Here is a 24,224-nt window from a genome sequence, read left to right on the forward strand (position 1 = left end):
AAGAATGTCACAAACAGAAGTTGAGCAGACCTAAAAGATAATCATTGAAGCTTGTATTTGATGCCCACTCTCTGTCGTATCTCTATGCCTGTTGTATATTTATTATATGTAATCGATACCTATTGTACATTCATCCATTGAGGTCTAGTCCTTTCGTATATCATTCATCCATCCAATTGATCATATTGTCTATTCATCTAGTTGACCCTGCTATATATATATATATATATATATATATATCCATATCCTCATCCCCTATGACCAGTCCAGTCGATCCTATTTATAAACCCATTTCATCCATCTGGTTGCATTTTGTTCATACCAAACCGTACAATAATAATAGTAATGATAATAAAAAAGAAAAAGGAATCATCAAAGAGAATAAGCTGGAACAATGATAAAAAAAGAAGAGATAGACAAGTCGGACTACATCACAAAGAGAGAGAATAAAAAAATATAAGTAGGGCCAAAACAAAGAGAGAAAGAAAGAAAGAAAAAAATAGATAGTTGAATATCAAAAAGGAATAAAAGTGGAGAGATCAACCAAACAAGACAAAGATCAATGGTCAGATAGTCGGCTATAAAATCAGATACATGAAAGAATTATTGTCATAAAAAAAAAAAAAGTGGGAAAATCAAAGAGTAAAGAAAAGGGAGAATATTTACAAATAGAATTAAATTTTTAAATCACAGGTACCAGAACAAATCGGGCTGTCACAAGAAATTTTACTTGACTCCACAATCATGATCACATTACTACACACACACACCCACATTACTTTAGTTTTCTTTTTTTTTTTAAATACATGGGTCAAAGTCAATGATACAAGCTTTGAAGATACATTAAAAAAAAGATGGTGTTTTATTATATATTATTATAAAATACTTTCTAGTTAAGCAGCTTGATAAGCAGTAAACAGCGTAGATGCTGTTAATTCAGTGGCCATATAATATTTACCAGTTTTCAAAATACGGTGTGCTTTACATTTTTGAGTAGGTAAGGCGGTATATTGTTCATAAGTGATGTTAGACCATGTAGCATCAAAGGTGACGACGATCATCATATCGATGGCATTGGGATTGATGATGGAAGAGGCCAGAAGAACAATTTGATTTGTATTAGGATCATCACCAAAGGTAAGATGAAGCAAGGCGGCATTAGCACCCAGATCTCGTTTCAAATGGAAAAATTGAAGTTGATCATCGGCATTAATACGACCAAAGGTACCTGGACCAGCAGTAGTATTACCCAACAAAGTAAACCAAACACCTTGAGGACCACTGATCATACCCACAGGCTTTTCACCCTCGTTGGTAGGAATATCTATTTGAGTGGTGGTCTTGGTGGTAGGATCAATCTTCATGATCTTGTTGGAATTATCTTGAGAATTATAAAACATATTGTTGACAGGATGCTGGGCGACAAAGATAGGCACAGGGAGGGCTTGGAAAAGATCAAAGTTGGTAGAGTTTTTATGACTGATGCGCAACACATGTCTGCTTTCTCTGAGTGTCACCCACAGATCATCACCGTATTCACCAACATAATGAGGACCTTTGCCAGGGCTAGGGATATCAATTTCTTGAACCACGGTAGGCGTGCCAGCCACAGTGGTCACAGCGGGATCCAACAAAAGAAGTTTATTGGCCGTTTCCAAGGTAGCCCATACCTTGCCAGGATTGGCTTTAGAATTCGTTAGACCATGTAAACCAGAGGTAGGTTGGTCGATTTGAAAAGCAGCAAGTTGCTTGACCACGGCACCATCCATTTCAGCTTTGAGTAAAACACTATTGCTCATTTGAGAGATCAATAACATGTTGGTGGTAGGCACTATGATCAATTCATGTGTTTCTGCAGCCACTGGCAAATAAGTTTCAAGTTGATAGAATAACGATTGAGGTCTGATGTTGGTATCAGGTGTAATGGTAACAGCTGCTGTACAGATTTGAATAAATAAAATCACTGATACAAGTAAGAAATACATTCTTTTTTTTTTGTAATGATGAGAGAAGAACAACAAATAAAAATCAACGGTAGCTTATTTAAATACAAAAAAAAAAAAAAAAAAAAAAAAAAAAAAAGGATTGGATCTGCAAGAAGGAGGGGGTAGGACAACTCTTATCCAACATATATGGTTAACATCATCATCTTTTAAGCCATGCAAAAAAAAAAAGGGGGGGTCATACGCCCACCAAGAATGAATTGCTCCTGAAGACTAAATCAAATACAGAAAAGAAGACATCCCCGCACTTTTTTTTTTAAAAAAAAAAAAAGGAAAGAAATGCATAGTATAACGATTCGTCATATAACATCAGTAATCTTTACTGTGTTCAGTGTGGTACAGAGCACCATTTTAAGAAAAATACCACGTACCTCTTGCATGGATTACTTCTCATAGATCAAAACATGTCTCATAAAGGAAAACTACTCATGGAAATACTAATTAAGAAAAGTTTATTATTTGAAAGGAAAGAATTCATCTTAACTCAAAACAAGGAATACTGTGATCTGTAGCACAGAGTGATTCCATTTCCTTCTTCAAAAAAAAATCACACTTCCTTTTATGTATTGGTCACCGATTCTCTATTAACAGTATATGGCTGATTTGTTTTTTTTTTCTTTTCAGACTTTGGTCCCCCGCCCTTGGTTGAAGAAATATAGTAAAAAAAAAAAAAAAAAAAAAAAAAAAAAAAAAAAAAAAAAAGACGATTTGATTCCATAATGGTTCTATCTATGTTATTGTCAATGATTTGTAATATTGGTAATGATGATCATCATGATAATTGTGGCAAAAACTTAACTTTATTAACGATAACAACACTACTACTACTACTAAAAACTAAATGTTAGCTAAAGGGCGGAGATCATCATGATACAGGTCAAATGCGATATAAAAGTATAAAAAAAAAAGAGAGGTTGAGGGGGAGAGAATAAATCAAGATTTTGTTTCTGCAATCTGCATGAACTGATTTTCCTTTGCTGTCTAGTAGATATCATGTTGTACACCTGTCGAGTTGACCCTGCAGTACATCCATCCAAGTTGATCATGCCGTGTATCCAACCAAATTGACCCTGTCGTGTAAAATTGATCCTTCTAATTGATTCTGACGTACCCTATTAGTGTGACACAATGTCTGACTATTTGATCCCATTCTATATACTTGATCTGTACTTTGCTAGATTGTCTATCTTGCCCCCCCCCCTATTCAATCAATATGTATATATAGTAAAATAAAAAAAAAAAGATCATCCTGCATAAATTAGAGTATGTAGAAAAAAAAAACGGGGGAAGATTCAATGTAGAGTCGGTAAAATAGTAGAGAGGGGAAGAGATTTACTGGGAGGTTGAGACTCAGAAGCCAAATACTACTTTTTTCCCTTTTTTTTTTGGGAATTCTTATTTTCACTCCCCCTCAGTTTGTTATCCTCACCCACCTACGGTAAAAAGTAGCCAATAAAATCACTTTTCTCCTGCTGTCCAGGGCAACTCGCCAAAATAATTCTAAAAGCCAAAGACGACTACTATAGGAAAAAAAATCAATTTACAAGGTTGGGGTTGGGGCGAAAAAAAAAAAAAATCATGTCAAATTGTCTGTAAGTGGACGGGCTTCAAAAATTAATCATCCCTTTATATGCGTTTTGCTTTTTTTTTTTTAATTTTTTTCTTTCTTTTTCTTTTCTCCATCCACTGTTTTTTTTCCACATTGGGTGTCCTCTTTGTTTGTGCGATCTTGTCAAGGTAGATTTTATTGGATTTGGAGGGTTTTGAAAAAGGGATTTACAAAATACATGGGGAAACCCTTTCATTTTGGATGTAGGATTTAGTACAGGTAAATGACAAAAATATTTTATACTCTTTTTTTTTTTTTTTATATGAGTTCGACCTGGATATATTTTTATTGATAATATGAACGAAAAACTGACTGGATAAGAAACTTCGTTTGGTTAGAAACGGTGACTTATTGTTAAAGATCTTGGTGGTGGACGACAACTTCTGGGTGGTACTATAATAGATACAGTAGAATGGATAGTAGTGATAGCTTTATTAGTTAGTACATGGATTACCTTTTCTTTTTTTTTTGAAATAAAACCTATATTGCTTTTTATGATACACAACGATACACATCCGTGCCTTTTTCTTTTTTTTTTTTTTTGACATCAATCATTATTATTGGATGAGGGATGAGGATATTGACGTCTCATTTTTAATTTACTTTATAAATTGGGAAATAACGTGCAAGTTACTATTACTACCAGTGAAAGAGAATGATATCATCTATGTTTGACCAAGATTTGGTACGATCATTGATTATTTTTTAAGTGAGAAATGAAAAGATCAAGTTTGCCCTCCCACTTGAATGCAGGGTGAACAAATAGGATAGATTTCTCCGTTGCTACAACCACAACTGCCTTGCCAGATTTTTTTTTTTTTTTTTTTTTTTTTTGCTGTATGTCAGAAGTAAATCGAAGGAAGTGAGAATAAGAATTCTCTTTTTTTTTTTTTTTTTCTCGACATTTTCTTTGTTACGACAGTACTTTTCCTGTTTATATTTTTACACTACTATGGCAAGGACTACGGTAGTTACGACAGTTTTCTATAAATGGGACACAGAAGTTATGTTTTTATATTTTTTTTTCTCAGTGATAAAAAAGAAATATCAATCATCAATGCAAGTTCCAATTTTATTGTACAAACCTATTACCAAAACGATCATACTGAAGTAAAAAAATCAAATACTCAGGCTTTATTGGCTAAAAAGAGATCATCCATTTACTTTCCGAATGCTACTTCCCTTATTCCACATTCAGCTTTTTTTTTTTTTTTTTTTTTTATTCAACCAAGGTCGTCAAAAGTCTCAGAAGTCTCCCATAGCTCCAACACATCACATACTTTCTGTAATCCAAACCCTAAATCACTTCTAGACTACAATTCTAGCCCTCTAATCCCAAAGAGTCTCTTATCCGAATACGATGTAATAATATCGTATCAACATATTTCATACCTATAGAATATGTACAAAATAAAAAGAATGCATTAAAAAAATAAAATAAAGATACAGTGATACATCAGAAAAAGATGGAATCAAATGCATTATGTAACAAAGTGATTGGACAAGGCTACCATGATGTTGAATCACTATACCCATGATGATTCATCATATCAATAGAAAATAAAGTACCAGTAATAGATAACCATATTACAAACTAAAATAAAACTCGTTCACTTACATATCGCTTACTACGTATGTATAAATATAAGAAAAATAAAAATTCTACTGTAGATGCTTTATCTCCTTTTTAGCACAACTTTTCAATAAAAAGAACCTCACTGATCACTTCTTTACTTTTTTTTTTAATAGACAACATCTACACCCATTTCACAGAAGCCTTGATATTAAGTTTGTCTTTTTTTTTTTTGAACTTCCAGACCAAAAACAATTAACTTCTCACACCAGCCAATAAAATCAATTTTCCATGCTATCTCATCAATCCAATTGTCTACGCTTTTTCAATATAAATGATCATCCACACAAATAGAAGGTTTCGAAAAGCCGCGGAACGTTTATTAAAATCATTGTCTTCTAACAACAGGTATGTAAGTAAAGTGTTCTGCATCACTGTTGTCACAAGCCTCCAAGTCGATATAATCGCTCTGCCCAGAACGCCAGCATGAGTCTGGACTACTTGGTATATGTATACCATATTTGTCGAAAAGGAACAGATACTCTTGCGTACCAGCAATTATCGATGCACCTGGTGCTACTTGATTTACAGTAGCATAAAGACCTGATGCTGAATCTGAAATTGTACTATTGGTTGGACTTGCCCCAGGTGCAGGGTTAATTGTCCATGTCGTTGCAGTGATTCCTAACGTTAATGGTTGACCAGCTGCAGCTGATTGTAGATAGTTTTGAGACTGTACGTGTTGTATATAGCACTGAATCGGAAACTGGGCAAAAGTAATTTTAATTAAAATAACAAAATAAATAATCAATAGTTTTATCATCGTATGCGATTTCAATATAATGTCTAATTTATCGTTATTACAAAAAAAAAATAAATCCTACTTTTATACTTTTTTTGTTTTCTGATGGTAGTTTTAAAAAGGAGTAATAAAATCGTGCCACTCCTTTTTTCTTCTTTAACTATAAAAATTGAGGTCGCTCTTAAAACAGGTTGCACCTACCCACCTGCAGATCTACAGTAGGCTCACGTTCATACATCATGCGCAAATCGTCCGCCATCCAATTCATCATCATGTAATTCATCATCATCCAATTTGCCCAATTCATCCATTCGTCCGTTCATCCATTCGTCTATTCAAAAAAAAAAAAAAAAAAAAAAAATCAGTGCAATTTCAGGGAACGATAATACCCCCAAACAAAAGTATTTTGTATCCTCCATCATGCAGCTTATCTTGAACCTTGATCTTGTCTTCTGGTTGTCCTCTGGTACTACTTTGAACTTTAGATGCTACTCGCATTTTTTTATTTTGTCACCCCCCCTGTTTAAATCTGCAGGAGGGGAGAGATCGAATGGTGGTAAATTTATTGATGATATTGACTCTTTATTTTTTTTTAATTTTTTCTATAAATTGAGAGGAGAGATAAATTGTTATTAAAGCAAATTAAAGAAAATAACTTGATTGTACATTAGTCCTCGGATTTGAAGCGATGACTATTATTTTTGATTGAATTACAAAGATATAAAGAGGTAAATGTCTATTCCAGGTGATGTTGCAGACATTTACGCATCGAATTTCTCTCTACGAGGTAAAGCTAACCAATAAAAAACCATTATCTATATTTAGACTAATTTGTAGTGATGCAGTCAATGGTGAAGAGTGATCGAGGTTTGGAGGAATGGAAAAAAAAGACCGGGATGAAACTCATAGGCATTTTGTATCCTACTATGGATGTAGACAGAGATTTAAAAAAGACAAAAGCGAGATAGTTCTTTGGGAAGAAAAATTAAAAAGATCCACACTTGAGCAGACGTGGGCCTTTTGGATTGGGACTCTCTCCTATGGACTTTTTGGGCTTGGGACACAAAAAAAAAAAAAGCAAAAGGATCATGTCAAATTGTCGTCAGTGGACGGGCTTCAAAAAAAAAAAATATATATAGTGTTTTCAAAGTTTTTTGCCGGGTCACGAGAAAATACTTTTCGTGATGTTATTAAACAAAATATCGTACTTTCCCAAAATGGATGTCGCATTACCACTTTTTTAGATATCGCTTTAGAGATGTCGGTAGAGGTGATTGATAATAGAATGATGGGTCGATGTTGGTGATGATGATGGAAAAACAAAAAAAAAATACTGCCACTTTTTTTGAAAAATATATTAAAAAATGAAACAAAAGTTCTTTATTGATATAATGGATCATCATTAGAGTGTTGATTCATCATGATGATTGGCCTGAAAGTAGTGGTTTTCAAAGTCCGTTTTTCTTTCATATTTTTTTTTGATTTACTTTTCCTTTCTTTCTTTTCTTTTCTTTTCTTTGTATTGACTTTTAGTATATCAATTGGTAGTCGTTAGTTTTTATACTTTTATTCAATAAAATTTTTATTTTTATTCCAACTACTTTGTTACATGTCAATGTGATTGATTCTAATCTTCTTTTGATGTATTGTTATATTTTGGATACATTCTTTTTATTTCACATATATTTTTATAGGTATGACTAGACGTTGGTATGTGATAGGATAATAGGATAATAGGATGATGGCTTGAATGGATGACGGCATAAATAGATGATGATCGATTCTTTACATAATAAAAAAGCGCTGAAACATAGTTTTTTTTTTTTTTTTTTTTTTGAAATCATTTACTCGGGTTCTTATCTTTTGAAATCATCACTGAAACATACTAATGATCATTTCCTTTTCCCATAGATGATAAAAGCAAATTTGCATAATAGTTCTTTTTTTTAATTACTGAAACATACTAATGATCATTCCCTTTTCCCATAGATGATAAAGGAAAATTTGCATAATAGTTCCTTTTTTTATTACTGAAACATGCAATCAATTGATCTTTTTTCCCATAGATGACAGATGTAAATTTGCATAATAGTTCCTTTTTTCTTTTTGAAACCATTTACTCGGGTCCTTTTCTTTTTTTTTTTTCATTACTGAAACATGCAATCGATCGATCTCTTTTCTCATAGATGACATCAAAGTTTGCATAATAGCTCTTTTTTTTTAATTACTGAAACATACAATCGATCGATCTCTTTTCCCATAGATGATAAATTTAAATTTGCATAATAGTTCTTTTTTTTAATTACTGAAACATACTAATGATCATTCCCTTTTCCCACAGATGACATCAAAACTTGCATAATAGTTCCTTTTTTTTTGAAACCGTTTATTCGGGTCCTTTTGATTTCATAGCTAAAAAAGCGCATAATTACAGGGGTGATTTGTCTTTTTTTCTTTTACAGGGAGTTTGTTTTATTATAAAAGAACATCCTTTTTTATTTCTTCTTGAAATTCTTTTTTTCTTTTCTTTTTTTTTTTTTTCTTTGGGCTTGCCTGTCTTCTTTTGGGCTTGCCTGTCCCTTCCTTTGTCATCTTTTTCCGTGTCCTTTCCTTTTGGCCAATCTTCTTTTCCGTCTGTCCTCCCTTGTGGCCTCTCTTCTTGGTTTGACCTCGGTCGTTATTTGCTTAGGCGTGACTAGGGTTGCCTTTTTTTTTTGGGCCTGTCATCTTTTCCGTCTGTCCTCCCTTCTGGCCTCTCTTCTTTTCCGCTCCTCTCCTTTCTGGGCTTGACTTCGGTCGTTATTTGCTTAGGCGTGACTAGGGTCGCCCTTTTTTTTAAAAAAAAATATGTTGAAGATCACAACGCTTTCCGGGATGGTTATCGCCATCCTACTTTCACTGCAGTGAGAAATTGCTGCAGTGATCTCGATACATGTTTAGGCGTTCGCGCTTAAATTGTAAGTGAATAAAAAGATATCATCTGGATAAATATTACTCATTTTCTTCTTTCTTTTTTTTTTTATATGTTAACTTGGTGAACTCAATTGGTGGATTTCTTTTTTTTTATTGGTCTTTTTTTCATGATATCTATTTTCTTATACTCTCTATTTGATTATGCGACAATTCTCTCTTTTCCACCCCGTCATTTATTTTCTATCCTTACGATATTTTATTTCCTAATTTTGCGACATCTTATTCTTTGAATTCCGTCATTTATTATTGAATAAAGTGTATACACCCTTTTTGCTTTTTTTAATTTTTTTTTTTCTTCTTTTTCTTTTCTCCATCCATTTTTTTTTTTCCACATCGGGTGTCCTCTTTGTTTGTGCGATCTTGTCAAGGTAGATTTTATTGGATTTGGAGGGTTTTGAAAAAGGGATTTAGAAAATACATGGGGAAACCCTTTCATTTTGGATGTAGGATTTAGCACAGGTAATGGCAAAAATATTTTATAATAGAATGTGAATTACATTGGCCTGGTTTTATTTTACTAGTAATGTGAACGAAAAACTGACTGGATGACAAGCTTCTTTTGGTTAGGAAGGACAGCTTGTTGTTAGGATCTCGGTGGTGGACGAATGCTTCTGGTTGGTACTGTAATAGATACGTGTAGTGATAGTTTTAGTTAGTCAGTATTGAGTTTTTTTTTTTTTTTTTGAAATAAATGCACTGGCGCTCCGCTGGAGCTTTTCGAAGTCGAATGATTTGTGTGGACTATAGATTTTCTTTGGAAGGTGTGGACTATAGATTCTTTTTGGAAAATGTGGATTATTGATTTGATTGGAAGGTGTGGATTATAGTTTGTTTGTTTTTTTTGAAAAAGTATGGACTATTGATTTGACGAAAACATGTGGATTATACATTTGATTGGAAGATGTTGATTATTGGTTTGATGGAAAGGTGTGGATTATTATTTATTTATTTTTTTGTTTTTTGTTTTTGGGAAGGTGTGAATTATAAATTTGATGGAAAGATGTGGACTACAGATTATCTTTTTAGAGGATGTTTTCATTAATCATCAATCATCATCACTAACATCGTCAAGAGGAGGAGAAAATAATTTAATAAAATAATTTATTGTTTTATTGGATATTGAAAAAAAAAAAAAAACTATAGAAGGACGTCGCGATATACAATATTGGCAATTTGTGGTTGAGAATTGCGAACTAGTTGTGGCACTGGAAGATTTGATGGATTTGTTGATCGTGAGAGAGCTACATACAGTTGTCCATGGGCAAACACTTGATCTTTCAGACACACACCTACATAGTCCAGTGATTGTCCTTGACTCTTGTGGATGGTCATTGCAAATGCTGGTCGTACAGGGAATTGTCGCCTTCCAAGTTCTTTTGCTCCGCTGATAACCACTTGAAGATTCCCAATCGGTTCGTCACGATGTTGATCTGCTGCTGTCATGAATTTAATGGCGTAATAGTTGTTGTCATGGATGATTTTTTTTTTTTGAAGAAGTGGGACGGTTTCAGGTTTCAAATGAGAGATCAAGCTTGTTCGCCGTTGCAACTGTTCAGAGGCATCATGAGAGTAAATCTATCGTAGAGAGAAAAAAAAAAAAAAAAAAAAAAAAAAAAACTAAGAATAGTGGATTTCACTTGAAAGTTAAAGAGACCGTCTTCATAGCCGACATGCGACAAAAGCATGCAACCCCGCAGAATAACTAAAAAGCCAAAATACAGGTTAGTATAGTTGATGTTTCCCTTTTTATTTTTAGATTCATCTTGTTTGTACCTGTTGTTCCTTTTCCTTCTTGTTCCCTTTGTTATAGTTGTTGATATGATTGTCATTTAGAGTTTGTAAGGATGAAAAAAAAAAAAGAATATAAAGAGCGTACATTTTTCTACATATAATATACCATCCCAGAGGAATCAAGTAAGTGTATATACTTCATCAGGTAAAAGAAAGAAGAAGAAAAAAAAGCATTCATACATATTGGTCAGTGATAACAAGTCAAATAAAACATGACAACCAAATTGCCCATGATAAAACTATAGTTTAAATAAAAGTTCGAATGGGTGTTTTTCTTTCCCTTTATTATTATTATTATTATTATTGATATACTATCATATCAATACCTTTGTTGGCCTTTTTTATTTTTTATAAAAGTTTGAAGAGTTTTTCAAGAAAAGAAAAAGACAGAAGAGAAAGGAAGGGAGAAAAAAAAAGGGGAATGAGCTTTTAAAAAACCGCTCTTGCTTGTCAGAATATTATGAAGCATTTCATTACGCAAAGCAAAAAGTTAATAAAGAAAAAAAATACATATACTAGTTATTCAATGATCTGATGATGACCCACTTATATCTTTGTTGTGTGATTCAATGAAAAAAAAAAGGTTATAATTTTCCTGTGATCAGCAGAAGATGAGATATCGTGCGACAATGTGATAAAGAAAAAAAGAAAGAAGAAAGAAAAAAAAGAGGTTCCATTTATCTTCATTTTGATTGATGAATAGCATACCATCTATTTATTTATTCATTCATTTTTTGATAATTAAGCTAAAAAAAAAAGGTTGTCAAAAAGAAAAAAAGCTATTTACTTTTTCATTTGATCGGTTAACAATTAGATCATCATACATTGATTCATTCTTATTTTTAGAAAAAAAAAAAGAGGGATGAAATAAAGAAAATGTTGTCAATTGATTTAATATAAAAGATGAACGATTATGATTTATCCTTTCTTTTTCCTTTCAAGCGCATCTCTTTTTCTTTTTTTTTTTTTCTGAATCCTCAAAAGCGAGTTTTTCTCTCTTCCTTTTTATTTCATATTATTATTATTTTTTATCAATGCTCCTAAAAAGGAAACAAAAACATGTAATTAAAAGAAATATTATTATAAGATAAAAGAAATATTATTATAAGATAGTTATTTTCAATATAAAATCATCATCATCGTATGGTCCAGCTTGGGAATGTGATACCTCAACCATCTGGCTTGTTTATGTTTCCTATTCTCTTCTGATTGTTTCCTTCATGTCAAAAATCTTGCTAGTGTGGCTATAAAGTCAAGCTTGCTCAAATCGTGAGGGCAGGCAAAAAAAAAAAAAAAAAAAAAAAAAAAAAAAAAAAGACGCTTTTTGCGATTCCCACTTGGTGATCAAAAGAAATGCTGGAACTCACAAAGCAAAGGCAGATGACCAACTTGACTAAAATGATGATTATGTTGTATTGTTAAAATAAAAAATCTGGTTTTCTCTGTTTTTATTTATTCTTTTGTTTTTTTTTTTTTTTTGCGTTACGAAGGGATGTCTAAAAAAAGAAACCGAGTTAAGGATAGGTACCATTATAGAATGAAGTTATTTTGGATTCAAAGCAAAAAAAAAAAAAAAAAAAAAAAAAAACTCAGATGATCCGTGCGTCCACGTTGCTACGCACGATCACGTTAAACAAAGAATACAGTCTTATGCCGAGTATACACAGTGTTTTATTAAATGAATGGAATGGAGTAAAAATACAAATGGAAAAATGATGATGATGATGATGATGATGATGACGATGATGAAAAAAAAAGACTAAAGGGATTGATGATTTAAAGTGTACAAAGGTTTACATTAATTTACAGATGATTTAACTGTAATCACCAGGAACAACTCTTTCGCAACCATAAGTACTAAGGCCAAGATTACAGTCGGATTGACTCTTACAACAACGGATACAGTATTGATTCACATCAGGTTCCAACATATTGACAAAATACTTGTAACCATTGCAAACAACGCCATTAATATCTCCTACATAAAAAAAAAAAAAAAAAAAAAAAGAGTGAGTAATTTTGAATCAATCATTCCCTCTTTTTTTGTCCTCTCTGATAATACAATATTTATCCATCCATATATAAAGAGGATGACTTACTGTTATCATATTGACCGCCACCATCACTAGATTTCAACTTGTAGGCATCACGATTCATACGGCCAGTGACTTGAACATAGTTGGATTTTTTAACATAATGAGCAGATTGAATAAAACCAGAGGGAAATACTTTGCCAGTGTTGGATAACGAAGAGTTGGAGCAAAAAGGAATACCATTATCTTCAGTACCACCCACATCATCACCAGGGTGGGGAGGTAAAAAGGAACAAAAAGCAGAGTTGGAATTAAGTTGAATATTGTAGCCACTACGTTTTTGAGCCAAAGGAAGTGCCATCACCATAGTACAAGCAACAAATAACAAAGTCAAAAGAAAAGTAACAGATGCCATTATTGGATAAGAATGATTATTCGTAAAGAATGAAGAAAAAAAAAAGAAGAATTTGAAATTTTTTGGATGTCTTCTTTTATAGACCCGTCTTTTGAGTTGTTTTTTTTTTTTTTTTTTTTTTTGGTTATTCTCACAATCGATAATTTTTCACCGGTGATCGATCAAAACAATATGCTTTCACCCCTGCCTTTTTTTTCTCCCCTTTTTACAGAACCGTCTTACAAACATCCCATCTATTGGAAAAAAGATATAAATATTCCGTCTTGTTATTTTTAGAGAAGATGGTATGAATGGTAATGTTTGAGAAGTGATAGATCATCCGATGAACGGTGTTTAAACAGCTTGGAGTATACCAATCATGTGTTGTCCCTTTTCGTTAACAAAAGAAGGTTTTTTGATCAGGCGTCAATTTCCTTACAAAGATGTTTTTCTATTTTATTTGTTCTATTCTTATACAAGGGCTCCAATTGTTGACCTTTGCATAACATCCACCAGCGGAATTGATCTGTCACCCTTCTTTTTTTTTACTAAATCAGACATCAAAATTGTTCCTTTTTTAGATTAATTGTACGTTCCCTCGATCTCTTAGGTTTTCACCGACTTACCCCTACCCGCATAAATAAAAAAAAATAAAAATAAAAAAAAAATAGAACAAGTTCCCGTGTCAAAACAAAACAAAAAAGAAAAATAGAAAAAAAAGGACAAAAGAGTTCTATTTTTATGATGGATGATGATTTGTTTCGTAATAGTTACCAACTGACTACGTTTCTAGTATCACAATGTACACAAACTGAAGATTCCTATTTTATATTTTAGAAAAAAAAGGAGATCTATTATATAGTATCTATGATCAATTCATAGTAAATGACTGATTTGGGGGGAATTAATATATGCTGAGATCAATCATCCATCAGAAATCGAGGCTAACTGGTCTTATCCAAAAGAGAAAAAAAAATTATCCATATGAAGAAAAAAAAAACACGGGAATGGAAAGTGGAATTGTTGCCAAGATTTTAGTTTAGAATTGAAACAACAGGGTACTATGAAAACCCCGCAAAGTTTATGGTAAATGGGCTTTGCAATGGACCCTGTTCACTTTAAGAATCCGCTTGTAATCCAATTGTTTTCAAAAACAAGACAAGTCCAACAACATGACATCAGTTCAAAAGTCTTTTTTTTTTTTATTTTTTCCTTCGTTTGTATTCATCTCGTTTTTAGTTAAAACACTCTATTTTTAGGGTGTTTTCTGAAATAGATTATCAATACACTATAAAAAATATATATCTAAAAGAGTGAAATCACAAAGTTTATTCACTGGTATTGATTCTCATCATGTCATCACCTGATTCATGACCTAAACGAATTTGGAATAGTTGAGTAACTTGAATCATCTTTTATGCGACCTGTATCTATTTGCATTGATTAAAAAAAACCACTTCCCCCCCTCCTTTTTTTTCAAATCCTTTGCTTGTGGATCGCGTTTATTTTATTTTTTCTGCACTCGTTTTGTGGTAGTGCGAAACTGATTTATCAATAGAAACTTTTTTATCAATAGAGACTCTCTTTATTATAGTCTTAATGATCATATCTGTCATTTGATTGTAGCAGAACCTGTTTTTTTTTGTCATCATATCATGCACCAGTCTGAGTCAGAATTGACTATTTCTTTGTTTTATCATTTTCGTTCCTTTTTTTTTTTCTCTTCATTTCTTTTTCTTCCACCTCATTATAATGCGATCTCTCTCTCTCTTTTTTTTGGTTTATAATATAAGTACGTTATTTTGTTTTTACGTTAAACTATCTGTCTAATTCCAACCATCAAACAACTATTGTATTCTCATAACATATTTAAATTCTATCTTGTCTGTCCGTCCGTCACTGATATTGCACCGTTTCTCTTGTCACATTCTAACAAAGAACAAGGATCAATTCAATCTATTTGGTGTCGATTCTTCTCAACCTTTACCACTGTTGATGCATCATGACCCGATTCTCCAATGCCGAATACTATTTAAAAGCTAGGTACAAGAAACGTCGTTTTCAATAACAAGAGCACAAAAAAAAAAAAAGAGCAAGCGAAAATCAACGCGTTGGAAAACTCTCTACAGACAACAAAAACCGTTTATTTGGACACAATACTTCTCTTCACCAACCTTCTCCTTATTTTATGGAAATCAACGGACAAATGATCGTTTGCCAATATATTGATAAATGGTGATCAAAAATATGAAGACAACAGAAAGTAAGAATAAAAGTGACAATAAGGCTAATTGATTATATTTCTTTTTCTTATTATTATTCTCTCTTTTTTTTTTTTTTTTTTAGTAATGGTTTCCCCTTCTCGCATATGGGGCAGTCGGAAATACGATAAGGGAAAAAGGCTAATCATCAAACAAAAGTGTACAAAGTTCTGAAACGGAAAATGAAGGTAACGCTCCTTGTTTGCTTAGTAAATGAAAACTACACACATCATAGGTAAATGTCAAGATATTCATAAAAATAAATCATATCTGAATCACAATCAACTTATTTTATTTAGTTATGTTTTCCTTTTCTGCTATCCAGTGAAAAGATACATGTGCAAGGCCCATCGCTTCTTACTGTCTTGCGTCCAATCCTCATGATCAACCACCTCCTCTCAAAGGTATGGTATACTGTCTGAGAATGACTGTATCTCTTTGTTTTGCCTGCAACTGGTCCCTATGTTGTTCATGTCCAGATATTGGATGATCTGTCGAAACTGGTGTTAGATATACCTTATACTTGTACGTTTGTCGCATTTGTAATCCATCTTTTCGACTACCATGTCTCAATCGACACAACCCCAAGAATCAATCCTGTTATCATCGATCATATCTTCTCGCGTGCCTGTAGTCTCCAACATTACTACAATTGACATCTTTATAGATGTTGTTATATATGTTATTAGTTTTACATATCTATTATTAGTGTTATATTTATCAATTCTGTATCTGTCATGTCTATATATTATAGCAAATCAACTCAAATAAAGTCATGGCCTGTTCGATCGGAGTTGATCCGAAAAAATTTTAGGACAATATCTTTTTCTTTTTTTTTTTTTTTTTCTCCTTTGCTTTGTTCCCATATCCCTTTTCTTAAAATCCATCTATGGCTAACCTTGAAAATCAAACAATATCCGAACAAATCGATAGAAAACGATCTTTAGACGATATTACTGAAAATCATACAGTAAAAGAAGATGAAGATGGTAAACAAGAAAATAAAGATCTCTCCTTTTTTTTTTTTTTTTTTTTTTTTTTTTTTTTACTAATAATCATTGATTATTCAAATAGAAGATGACATTGGTCCTATGCCTATGATGCCACCTACTGAAGGAGAAGTAGCACGTAAAAAGAAACGAGGTAGAGTATAATTATATACATATGAAGAGAGAAAATATTATATTTTAATATATCCCCCTCTTTTATATTGTATTAGTATTGCCACATGAACATCTTTATTTGGATCAGTTACCTTCGGCTGACATGTACGAAAAGAGTTATATGCATCGTGATACACTCAGTTACATTGCAGTAACAAAGTAAGTTATATATAATGTAAAAAAAAAAATAATACGTTTATTAATAAAAAAAACTATAGGGACGATTTTATTATTACCACTTCGAATGATGGTCACCTTAAATTTTGGAAAAAGACGCCTACTGGGATAGAATTTGTTAAACATTATCGATCTCATATCTCAAGTATTACTGGTATTAGTCTTTCAGCAGATCATGAACTTTTAGCAACAATATCGGAGGATATGGCTTTGAAGGTATACGATGTCACTAATTTTGGTAAGTAAAAAGTGAAAGGGAAAACAAAAAAAAAAAAAAAAAAAAAAAGATTAAAACGTTTTTTTTTTGTAGATATGATCAATATGATCAAGCTTCAATATAAACCCAAAAGTGTATGTTGGATTCATCAAAAAGGACAAGCTCAAGCTTTGGTAGCAATGTAAGTTATATAATTATCAAGATGGAAAGTAAACTAATGAATAAATTTATATATGAAAATAGATCTGAAGTGGAATCACCTAATATTCATATTTATGATGGTCGAACAGATGGAACAGCTTTACATACTATTTCTAAAATGCATGCTAGTCCTGTTCATATTATGAAGGTAAATATTTCTCTATTTTTGATATATATATTTATTCATTCTCTTTTTCTTACGTAGTTCAACTCAAGATATAATTGTGTAGTATCAGTGGATGCACTTGGAATGATTGAATATTGGTCACCAGAAGAACCTTTTGATTTACCCAGTAATTTAGATTTTGAAATGAAATCAGAAACAGATCTATATGAATTTAGAAAGGTAAAAATAAATATATATATATATAGATATATTCATGCATTTATTGATGATATCTTTTACTTTCCATCTTATAGTGCAAGTCTATTCCCTCCTGTGTTGTTTTTTCTCCTGATGAATCTCAATTTGTTACTATGAGTTTCCCTGATCGTCAAGTTCGATTATTCAAGTTTACTTCTGGTAAAATGTATCGCAAATATGATGAAAGTCTACAAACCATTAGTGAAATGCAACAAGCTGGAACTACTATATATAAATTGGATGATATGGAATTTGGTCGTCGTTTAGCTGTTGATAAGGAAATGGAAAAAACGAGTCAATCTCAACATGTCAATGCTGGTAAGTTCTCCCTTGAATTATAAAAAAAATGAAATATAGACTCAACCCTTTTTTTTTGTATAGTCTTTGACGAAAGTGGTAATTTTGTTATATATGCAACATTATTGGGCATCAAAGGTAATTATTATTTTTTTTTTGAATGACCAGTGATATAGTAAGACTACATAGTACTCAATGATGCACATCTTTTTTTTTAAAAAAAAAAAAAAAAAAAACACTTGAAACAAAATAGTGGTGAACATTCATACCAACAAAGTGGCAAGGTTGATTGGAAAGTCAGAAACGCATCGATTTTTGAATATGGCATTATATCAAGGAGCACCAAGAAAAAAAGGGATTTATACATTGGCCATGGCAGCATCTGAAAATGCGGTTATCAAAGAACGACAAGCTATTGATCCCACTTTATTTTGTACAGCCTTCAAACGAAATCGATTTTTCATGTTTTCAAAACGTGATCCTTACACGTAAGTTTTGATTTGATATGTTCATTTAAACTGGAACTTAACCTATTTTTATTTTGATAGTGATGAAACTCATAAAGGTGATCGTGATGTGTTCAATGAAAAACCATCAAGAGAAGAACAAACAGTGGCATCAACACAAGAACGAAAACAAGTTTTGGGAACGCAAGCTGTGCTACGTACAACCATGGGTGATATTTATCTTCGTCTCTTCCCTGATGTTGCTCCTAAAGCAGTGGAAAATTTTGTCACTCATGCAAAGAATGGTTATTATGATAATTTGATCTTTCATCGAGTCATTAAAGGATTTATGCTTCAAACTGGTTGTCCATTTGGTAAAAATTAAAAAAAAAAAAAAATTTGTATATTGATTTATTATTTTTGTTAGGTGATGGAACGGGAGGTGAATCTATTTGGGGAGAAGATTTTGAAGATGAGATAAGTAAGGATGTAAAACATGATCGTCCATATACACTTAGTATGGCTAATGCTGGACCTAACACCAATGCAAGTCAATTCTTTATTACGGTGGTACCAACGGTAATGTATAAATAAGTTCCCGAAGATAAATCAAATGACTTATCTTTTTTTTTTTTTTTTTTTAGCCTTGGTTGGATGGAAAGCATACCATTTTTGGACGTGCCACTGCTGGCATGGATGTGATTCATTCAATTGAAAACAAAAAAACGAATAGGGATGATAAACCTTGGGATGATATCAAAATTGTCAATATTGAAATTAGATAGAGTTGTTTTTATTTAGTATTTTAATAAAAAAGCAAATGTTTATTCTTTCGTTTAGTCGTGATTAGAGAGAGGTGCGGATTTGCGGGAAAGGATAGATTTTGAAGGGGGATTATAATGACTCGGATTCTTTTTTAGTTACTCTAACATAGCAGCGTACCTATCCTTTCTTTTTTTTTTTTTTTTTTTTTGGTTTAAACTACGGGAGGGGAGATGATCCAATCTCCGAGAAATAAGTTGTGATGTAGTTCAAAAGTAACACATTTATCGGGGTTATTCGGTGAGAACCCTTGATCATCCAACTATATAAATGCAAAAAAAAAAAAAAATCAATATTCTTTTTCTTCTTCTTTTTTTTTTTTTACTTTATTAACATTATTTTTTTTTATATATATCATGAGCACAGTCAGTAGTTCCATCAAAACATGGGAAGCAGTGGATGATTACTTCACGAATTTATATATTGATCATGATCCGGTACTGCAATCAGCGATCGAAACCAGTGAAAAAGAAGGATTACCAGGCCACAATGTGACAGCGACACAAGGCAAGTTTCTACAAATGTTATGCACACTCCGTGGGGCTGAACGCGTGCTTGAAATTGGTACGTTGGGAGGCTACAGTGCGATTTGGATGGCACGCGCACTTCCCAAGGGTGGCAAGCTGGTGACATTGGAAGCCAATCCTGACTATGCACGTATTGCTCAACAGAATGTGGATCGTGCCCAATTGACACAGGTGGTGGAAATCAAGGTCGGTAAAGCACTCGATACCTTACCACAACTCGAGGGTCCTCCTTTTGATCTTGTTTTCATCGATGCTGATAAGGGAAATAATCCTCATTACTACGAGTGGGCTCTCAAGTTGGCCAAGCCAGGTACCATCATCATTGTCGATAATATCGTACGGTATGGTCGTGTGTTGGACAATGCCAGTCCAGATCAAAGTGTCCAAGGTATTCGTCGTTTTAATGAGATCGTTGCTAACGATCCTCGTGTCCATGCTACTGCTCTTCAAACCGTGGGGGCCAAGGGATATGATGGTTTTGCCATGTTATTAGTTAAATAGTTTTTTTTTTTTTTCCTATATTCGAAAAGGAATCATCATCAAACTGAATTCATGATAAAATAGTTCTTTCATCATTGTTCAAATAAATAAATAAAAAAAGTCATCCTTGTTGTATTTTTTTTTTTCAAAGACGAATAGTTTCGTTTTTCATGCTTGATCCTAATAATATCTTCTTCTTAAGGTCGATTTTCAGTCTCAGCCCATTTTCACTGGAAAGCTTTGCTTTTTTTTAAAGTTTTCTTATTTTTTTTAAAAAAGTGCCTTTTTCTCCTTTTTATCACTTCTTTTGATTAAAAATATATCCTTATATACATAATGTCAAAATATCGTGATGGATGGAAGAAGAATCTTATTTTATGGCTTTTCTTCTTGGTATCTTATAGTTTAGCTGAAGAAGTTTATCTGGTATGCCATTCACGTGTCATTCTATGAGTTGATATTAATTCTTTTGTTTGTTTGACTATTTTCTAGACAAGTGATGACTATTATGCTACTACTTGTTCAGGTGTTTGGAGTCAACAATCTATTCCAGGAGGCAAGACTCCTTTTATTGAAGGTGATAAAGAAAAGAAAAAGAAAAAGAAAAAGAAAAAAAGAGAATTGTTATTATACTTGAAAGATATTCTCTATAAATCATTTATTTTATTTTATTTTATTTTTTGGAACTTTGTTTAGTTACTTTTGGTGAAAAGTCTTATGGATCTGCAGCCTTACTTGTATATGAATGGGAAGATTTTGATAAGATTGGTGGTTATAGTAATGTCACCAATGAGGTAAGAATGCCAAGACAAAATAGTCAAGATTTAACTTTTTATTTTTCGTTTTTTTGAAATGTTTTAGATGGAATATATTTGTGATGAACAAACAATACGACAAAACTTATGTACAAAGGAACAAGAAGGACAATTCATTATTCGCGTACCTGCCAACCAAACAACCTCCATCTTGACAGATACCATTCCTTTGAACCATACCATAGAAAAGGCGGCACTCTATAAAGTAGAAAAGACTGGATATTACTGTGTGGCTCTTATTCCTACAACATCACCTGGAAGTGAAAATAGTACTTATTTTGAAGCTTGGGTTGAATGGAAATTCCCATATGGTGAACTTCCTGCTGTGGATTATCCAAAATTAGTGGTAAGAAATTTAGAAAAAAAAAAAAAAAAAGAAATGGATCACTCACTCTCTTTTTTTTTTTTTATGTAGTTATATGGTGTCTTTGCTCTTGTTTATCTAAGTGTGGGTGTCTTTTGGGGTATTCAAACATTTAGATATTGGCATGATATTTTACCTGTCCAAGTAAGTCTATCAAAGAAAAAAATAATATAAAATGAAACTCTTTTTTTTTTTTTTTTGGTAGCATTTCTTATCAGGTGCCATCTTTTTCTTGACAGTGGAAATGGCATTTAATTGGGGATTTTGGGAAGCATATAATCAAACTGGCAAACCATGTAAGTTCAAATGATTTCGATAAAGAGAGATAATATTAATTTTTTTTTTTTTTTTGGTTATGTAGCATGGTTATTATTAGCCTTGGTAGCATTATTGAATGCTGGTAGAACAAGTATTTCCTTCTTCATGTTATTGATTGTTTGTATGGGATACAGTGTTGTAAAGTAAGTTGAAAAGAAAAAGCAAATAAACAAATAATAGTAACAATATATATATATTATTAGACCATCCTTGGGTTCAGCTATGAAGAAATGTATCATATTGGCTTGCACTCATTTCTTCTTTGGTGTGGTTTATTCTTTGGGTACTATGCTTTTATCACCTGAAACAGCTGGTTTTTTGGTCTTACTTGTGATTTTCCCTCTTTCCATTACAATGACTGCCTTTTATATTTGGACATTAAATTCGATCACCACTACATTGAATACACTTGGTAAAGAAAAAAAAAAAAAAAAAAAAAACCTAGAATTAACTTTCCAACTTTATAATAAATAGTTTTACGAAAACAACATGTCAAAGCACAGATGTATCGAAGATTATTCCGATTATTGGTATTTTCAGTGGTGATGGTAGTAGTGATCTTTATCTTGAACATGTTTACGTTTAGCGATCGAACAAGTGCAGATTGGGGAGCACGCAACTGGAAATGGCGATGGTTTATGTTGGATGGAATGTTAAATATCTTATATTTTGTGGTATTCTTTGTGATTGTGATCTTATGGCGACCTACAGATAACAATGCTCGATATGGATTGGAACAAATCAGTCAAGATGAAGAAGAAGCTTTGGATTTGGAACAACGATTGCAACATCGACGAAAACCCAATGGAGAAGATGAAGATGATGATGCTGGATTGTTTGAACTTGGTGATGATTTCAGTGATGATGAAGATGGTAGACATCATGGGGAACGTGTTCAATTGGTTACTGTCAATCATCATCATCATTCTTCTTCTTCTTCTGCTACACCATCAAGTCCTCCGGCTTATTCTCCTCCTCCTTCTACGACAGGTGATGATGGCAAGAAAAAACAACAAAATGAAGAACAAAGCGCTTTATTACATGTTCAAGAAAGTGATGATGAAGATGATGAGTAAGTCCTTTTTATTATTATTATTATTATTATTTTATATGAACTGATTTTTTTTTTTTATGTATAGACTGGATACAAGTGAACATGCAGGATTGACGGCCAATGCAAGGAAACATTCTTAGTTTATTTATGATTTGATTTTTTTTTTAAATAAAATAAAAAAAAAATATGATTGTTAGTGGTATTGGATAATAATTATCAATTGATATTTTTTTTTGGTTTAGTTGTCTAAATAAGGAAACAATAAACGATATATTTTGCATTGCATTCATTGTGATAAGACAGGTTGTAACTGAAAGAGTAACCAAGTTAATTGTCGTTCATGAGATTGTAAAGAACGAAGAGGTAGATCTTTATAGTTAGACAAAGAGCGGAGATGTGTTTGTAGTTGATATGCAAGCCATGGGCCAATGACATGATGTAGATGGGGAGATGCTCGTGAACAGGCAAGTATATCTTGAATTTGCATGGCTTGTAAGATAGCATATTGAATTTCAAAAGGAAAAGTAAGCCAACCCCAAGAAGGAGAAGAGGATGATGGTATAGCCATTGGATTGAAAAATGGAATGTCAAATGATATTTTCATGGTGGTATCTATGATCACTTGAGCTCTTTTTTCCCAGTCAAGTCGAGAGTATGCTAAAGATCGTACTAACCAATTCATCTCATCGTCATTGCGGTCTTTTATATGATTGATATGATATATTAATTGCCATCGACAAGATGAATGTATTTCTAATAAGAAACTGCCTTCATATCTTTCAAAAGTAATGAATAATTGTAATTGTTGCGCCACACTAGGAGAAGCAAGCCAAAAGAGGAAATCATCATCATCATCATGGATACGATCAAGGACTTGTCGTTTAGACCCAGGACATAGAATAACGAAACGTATATCTTTGGAAGTTGTCTATAAAAGTCATTAGAAAACAGAGAAACGATAAAAAAAGAAATATTTTACCTTTATTCTTGTTTTTAATGTATTGAGCAATGTATAAATAAAATCAATAGAATGATGGATTGATGCTATGGTGATGACAAATACTCGATATTTTTCAACAAGTGATTTGATAGGAATCACTCGATCCTATAAAATCGAATGATGATCAATCCTTGAGAAAAAAAAAAAAAAAAAAAAAAAACTTACATAGACATCTGTCACTTTGGATGGAAAGAGATGATGATTAGATGCTGTGGATTGTGAATAAGCAAAATATTTGTCCAAATCCATTTTTATTTCATTCTCATCATCATGACATTAAAAAAAAAAAAAAAAGGAGAAAGAAAGAGAGAAACGATTTATTTTTCTTTTTTATATAAAACCCATGTATATATATATAATGATTGGAACTCACCTGATTGACATGATGATAAGTAGAGAAAAAACTGACAGATGATGCAATGTTGATAGTCATATATTATACATAAATGTTTTAACTGTGGTACAAATAATGACTTTTTTATTATTATTCAATGGAAGAAGATCTGTTTAATAATGAGATGTCATGTGTGTTTGGGGCAA

General features: G+C 32.4%; 7 protein-coding genes across 7 annotated transcripts; 3 read left to right on the forward strand and 4 right to left on the reverse strand.

The window, feature by feature from the left end:
• Window positions 1-859: 859 nt before the first annotated feature.
• Window positions 860-2,057, reverse strand: BX664DRAFT_342910 (uncharacterized protein). Its single transcript, XM_051547231.1, has one exon. The coding sequence runs from the start codon at window positions 1,983-1,985 to the stop codon at window positions 894-896; it is 1,092 nt and encodes a 363-aa protein (XP_051396383.1). The 5' UTR covers window positions 1,986-2,057; the 3' UTR covers window positions 860-893.
• A 3,484-nt stretch (window positions 2,058-5,541) lies between these two features.
• On the reverse strand, window positions 5,542-6,091 carry BX664DRAFT_342915 (uncharacterized protein). The gene has a single exon (XM_051547232.1). It carries the CDS (start codon window positions 6,006-6,008, stop codon window positions 5,574-5,576), a length of 435 nt encoding a protein of 144 aa, XP_051396384.1. The 5' UTR covers window positions 6,009-6,091; the 3' UTR covers window positions 5,542-5,573.
• Window positions 6,092-12,402: 6,311 nt separating this feature from the next.
• BX664DRAFT_342920 (uncharacterized protein) lies at window positions 12,403-13,321 on the reverse strand. The gene is made up of 2 exons (XM_051547233.1): window positions 12,851-13,321; window positions 12,403-12,729 (listed from the first exon to the last, which is right to left on the reverse strand). The coding sequence occupies exons 1-2, from the start codon at window positions 13,197-13,199 to the stop codon at window positions 12,566-12,568; spliced, it is 513 nt and encodes a 170-aa protein (XP_051396385.1). The 5' UTR covers window positions 13,200-13,321; the 3' UTR covers window positions 12,403-12,565.
• A 2,979-nt stretch (window positions 13,322-16,300) lies between these two features.
• BX664DRAFT_342924 (peptidyl-prolyl cis-trans isomerase cyp15) lies at window positions 16,301-19,137 on the forward strand. Its single transcript, XM_051547234.1, has 13 exons — window positions 16,301-16,428; window positions 16,514-16,582; window positions 16,659-16,761; window positions 16,821-17,017; window positions 17,090-17,177; window positions 17,240-17,345; window positions 17,403-17,543; window positions 17,618-17,879; window positions 17,943-17,996; window positions 18,112-18,346; window positions 18,407-18,678; window positions 18,732-18,883; window positions 18,949-19,137. Exons 1-13 carry the CDS (start codon window positions 16,329-16,331, stop codon window positions 19,087-19,089), a joined length of 1,920 nt encoding a protein of 639 aa, XP_051396386.1. The 5' UTR covers window positions 16,301-16,328; the 3' UTR covers window positions 19,090-19,137.
• A 303-nt stretch (window positions 19,138-19,440) lies between these two features.
• On the forward strand, window positions 19,441-20,283 carry BX664DRAFT_342926 (caffeoyl-CoA O-methyltransferase). Its single transcript, XM_051547235.1, has one exon. The coding sequence runs from the start codon at window positions 19,483-19,485 to the stop codon at window positions 20,152-20,154; it is 672 nt and encodes a 223-aa protein (XP_051396387.1). The 5' UTR covers window positions 19,441-19,482; the 3' UTR covers window positions 20,155-20,283.
• A 42-nt stretch (window positions 20,284-20,325) lies between these two features.
• Window positions 20,326-22,881, forward strand: BX664DRAFT_342927 (lung seven transmembrane receptor-domain-containing protein). The gene is made up of 10 exons (XM_051547236.1): window positions 20,326-20,559; window positions 20,626-20,710; window positions 20,830-20,927; window positions 20,995-21,294; window positions 21,364-21,456; window positions 21,518-21,608; window positions 21,674-21,773; window positions 21,834-22,042; window positions 22,105-22,702; window positions 22,770-22,881. Exons 1-10 carry the CDS (start codon window positions 20,470-20,472, stop codon window positions 22,822-22,824), a joined length of 1,719 nt encoding a protein of 572 aa, XP_051396388.1. The 5' UTR covers window positions 20,326-20,469; the 3' UTR covers window positions 22,825-22,881.
• On the reverse strand, window positions 22,882-23,962 carry BX664DRAFT_389237 (uncharacterized protein). Its single transcript, XM_051549528.1, has 3 exons — window positions 23,850-23,962; window positions 23,664-23,789; window positions 22,882-23,612 (listed from the first exon to the last, which is right to left on the reverse strand). Exons 1-3 carry the CDS (start codon window positions 23,931-23,933, stop codon window positions 22,971-22,973), a joined length of 852 nt encoding a protein of 283 aa, XP_051396389.1. The 5' UTR covers window positions 23,934-23,962; the 3' UTR covers window positions 22,882-22,970.
• Window positions 23,963-24,224: the final 262 nt, after the last annotated feature.

The sequence above is a fragment of the Halteromyces radiatus genome, assembly GCF_025201355.1.
Source record: "Halteromyces radiatus strain CBS 162.75 chromosome Unknown BX664scaffold_10, whole genome shotgun sequence".
Classification (NCBI taxonomy): Eukaryota; Fungi; Mucoromycota; class Mucoromycetes; order Mucorales; family Cunninghamellaceae; genus Halteromyces; species Halteromyces radiatus.

Bases quoted from the DNA above. Each gene is read 5' to 3' on its own strand.
- BX664DRAFT_342910 (XM_051547231.1), bottom strand. From the start codon at position 1,985: ATGTATTTCTTACTTGTATCAGTGATTTTATTTATTCAAATCTGTACA.
- BX664DRAFT_342915 (XM_051547232.1), bottom strand. From the start codon at position 6,008: ATGATAAAACTATTGATTATTTATTTTGTTATTTTAATTAAAATTACT.
- BX664DRAFT_342920 (XM_051547233.1), bottom strand. From the start codon at position 13,199: ATGGCATCTGTTACTTTTCTTTTGACTTTGTTATTTGTTGCTTGTACT. The intron at 12,730-12,850 runs GTAAGTCATCCT...TTTTTTATGTAG, and splicing joins TGGCGGTCAATATGATAACA to GAGATATTAATGGCGTTGTT.
- BX664DRAFT_342924 (XM_051547234.1), top strand. From the start codon at position 16,329: ATGGCTAACCTTGAAAATCAAACAATATCCGAACAAATCGATAGAAAA. The intron at 17,880-17,942 runs GTAAGTTCTCCC...TTTTTTGTATAG, and splicing joins ATCTCAACATGTCAATGCTG to TCTTTGACGAAAGTGGTAAT. The intron at 18,679-18,731 runs GTAAAAATTAAA...TATTTTTGTTAG, and splicing joins TCAAACTGGTTGTCCATTTG to GTGATGGAACGGGAGGTGAA.
- BX664DRAFT_342926 (XM_051547235.1), top strand. From the start codon at position 19,483: ATGAGCACAGTCAGTAGTTCCATCAAAACATGGGAAGCAGTGGATGAT.
- BX664DRAFT_342927 (XM_051547236.1), top strand. From the start codon at position 20,470: ATGTCAAAATATCGTGATGGATGGAAGAAGAATCTTATTTTATGGCTT. The intron at 20,711-20,829 runs GTGATAAAGAAA...AACTTTGTTTAG, and splicing joins CAAGACTCCTTTTATTGAAG to TTACTTTTGGTGAAAAGTCT. The intron at 21,774-21,833 runs GTAAGTTGAAAA...ATATATTATTAG, and splicing joins ATGGGATACAGTGTTGTAAA to ACCATCCTTGGGTTCAGCTA.
- BX664DRAFT_389237 (XM_051549528.1), bottom strand. From the start codon at position 23,933: ATGGATTTGGACAAATATTTTGCTTATTCACAATCCACAGCATCTAAT. The intron at 23,790-23,849 runs GTAAGTTTTTTT...TCGATTTTATAG, and splicing joins CCAAAGTGACAGATGTCTAT to GATCGAGTGATTCCTATCAA. The intron at 23,613-23,663 runs GTAAAATATTTC...TGACTTTTATAG, and splicing joins CATTAAAAACAAGAATAAAG to ACAACTTCCAAAGATATACG.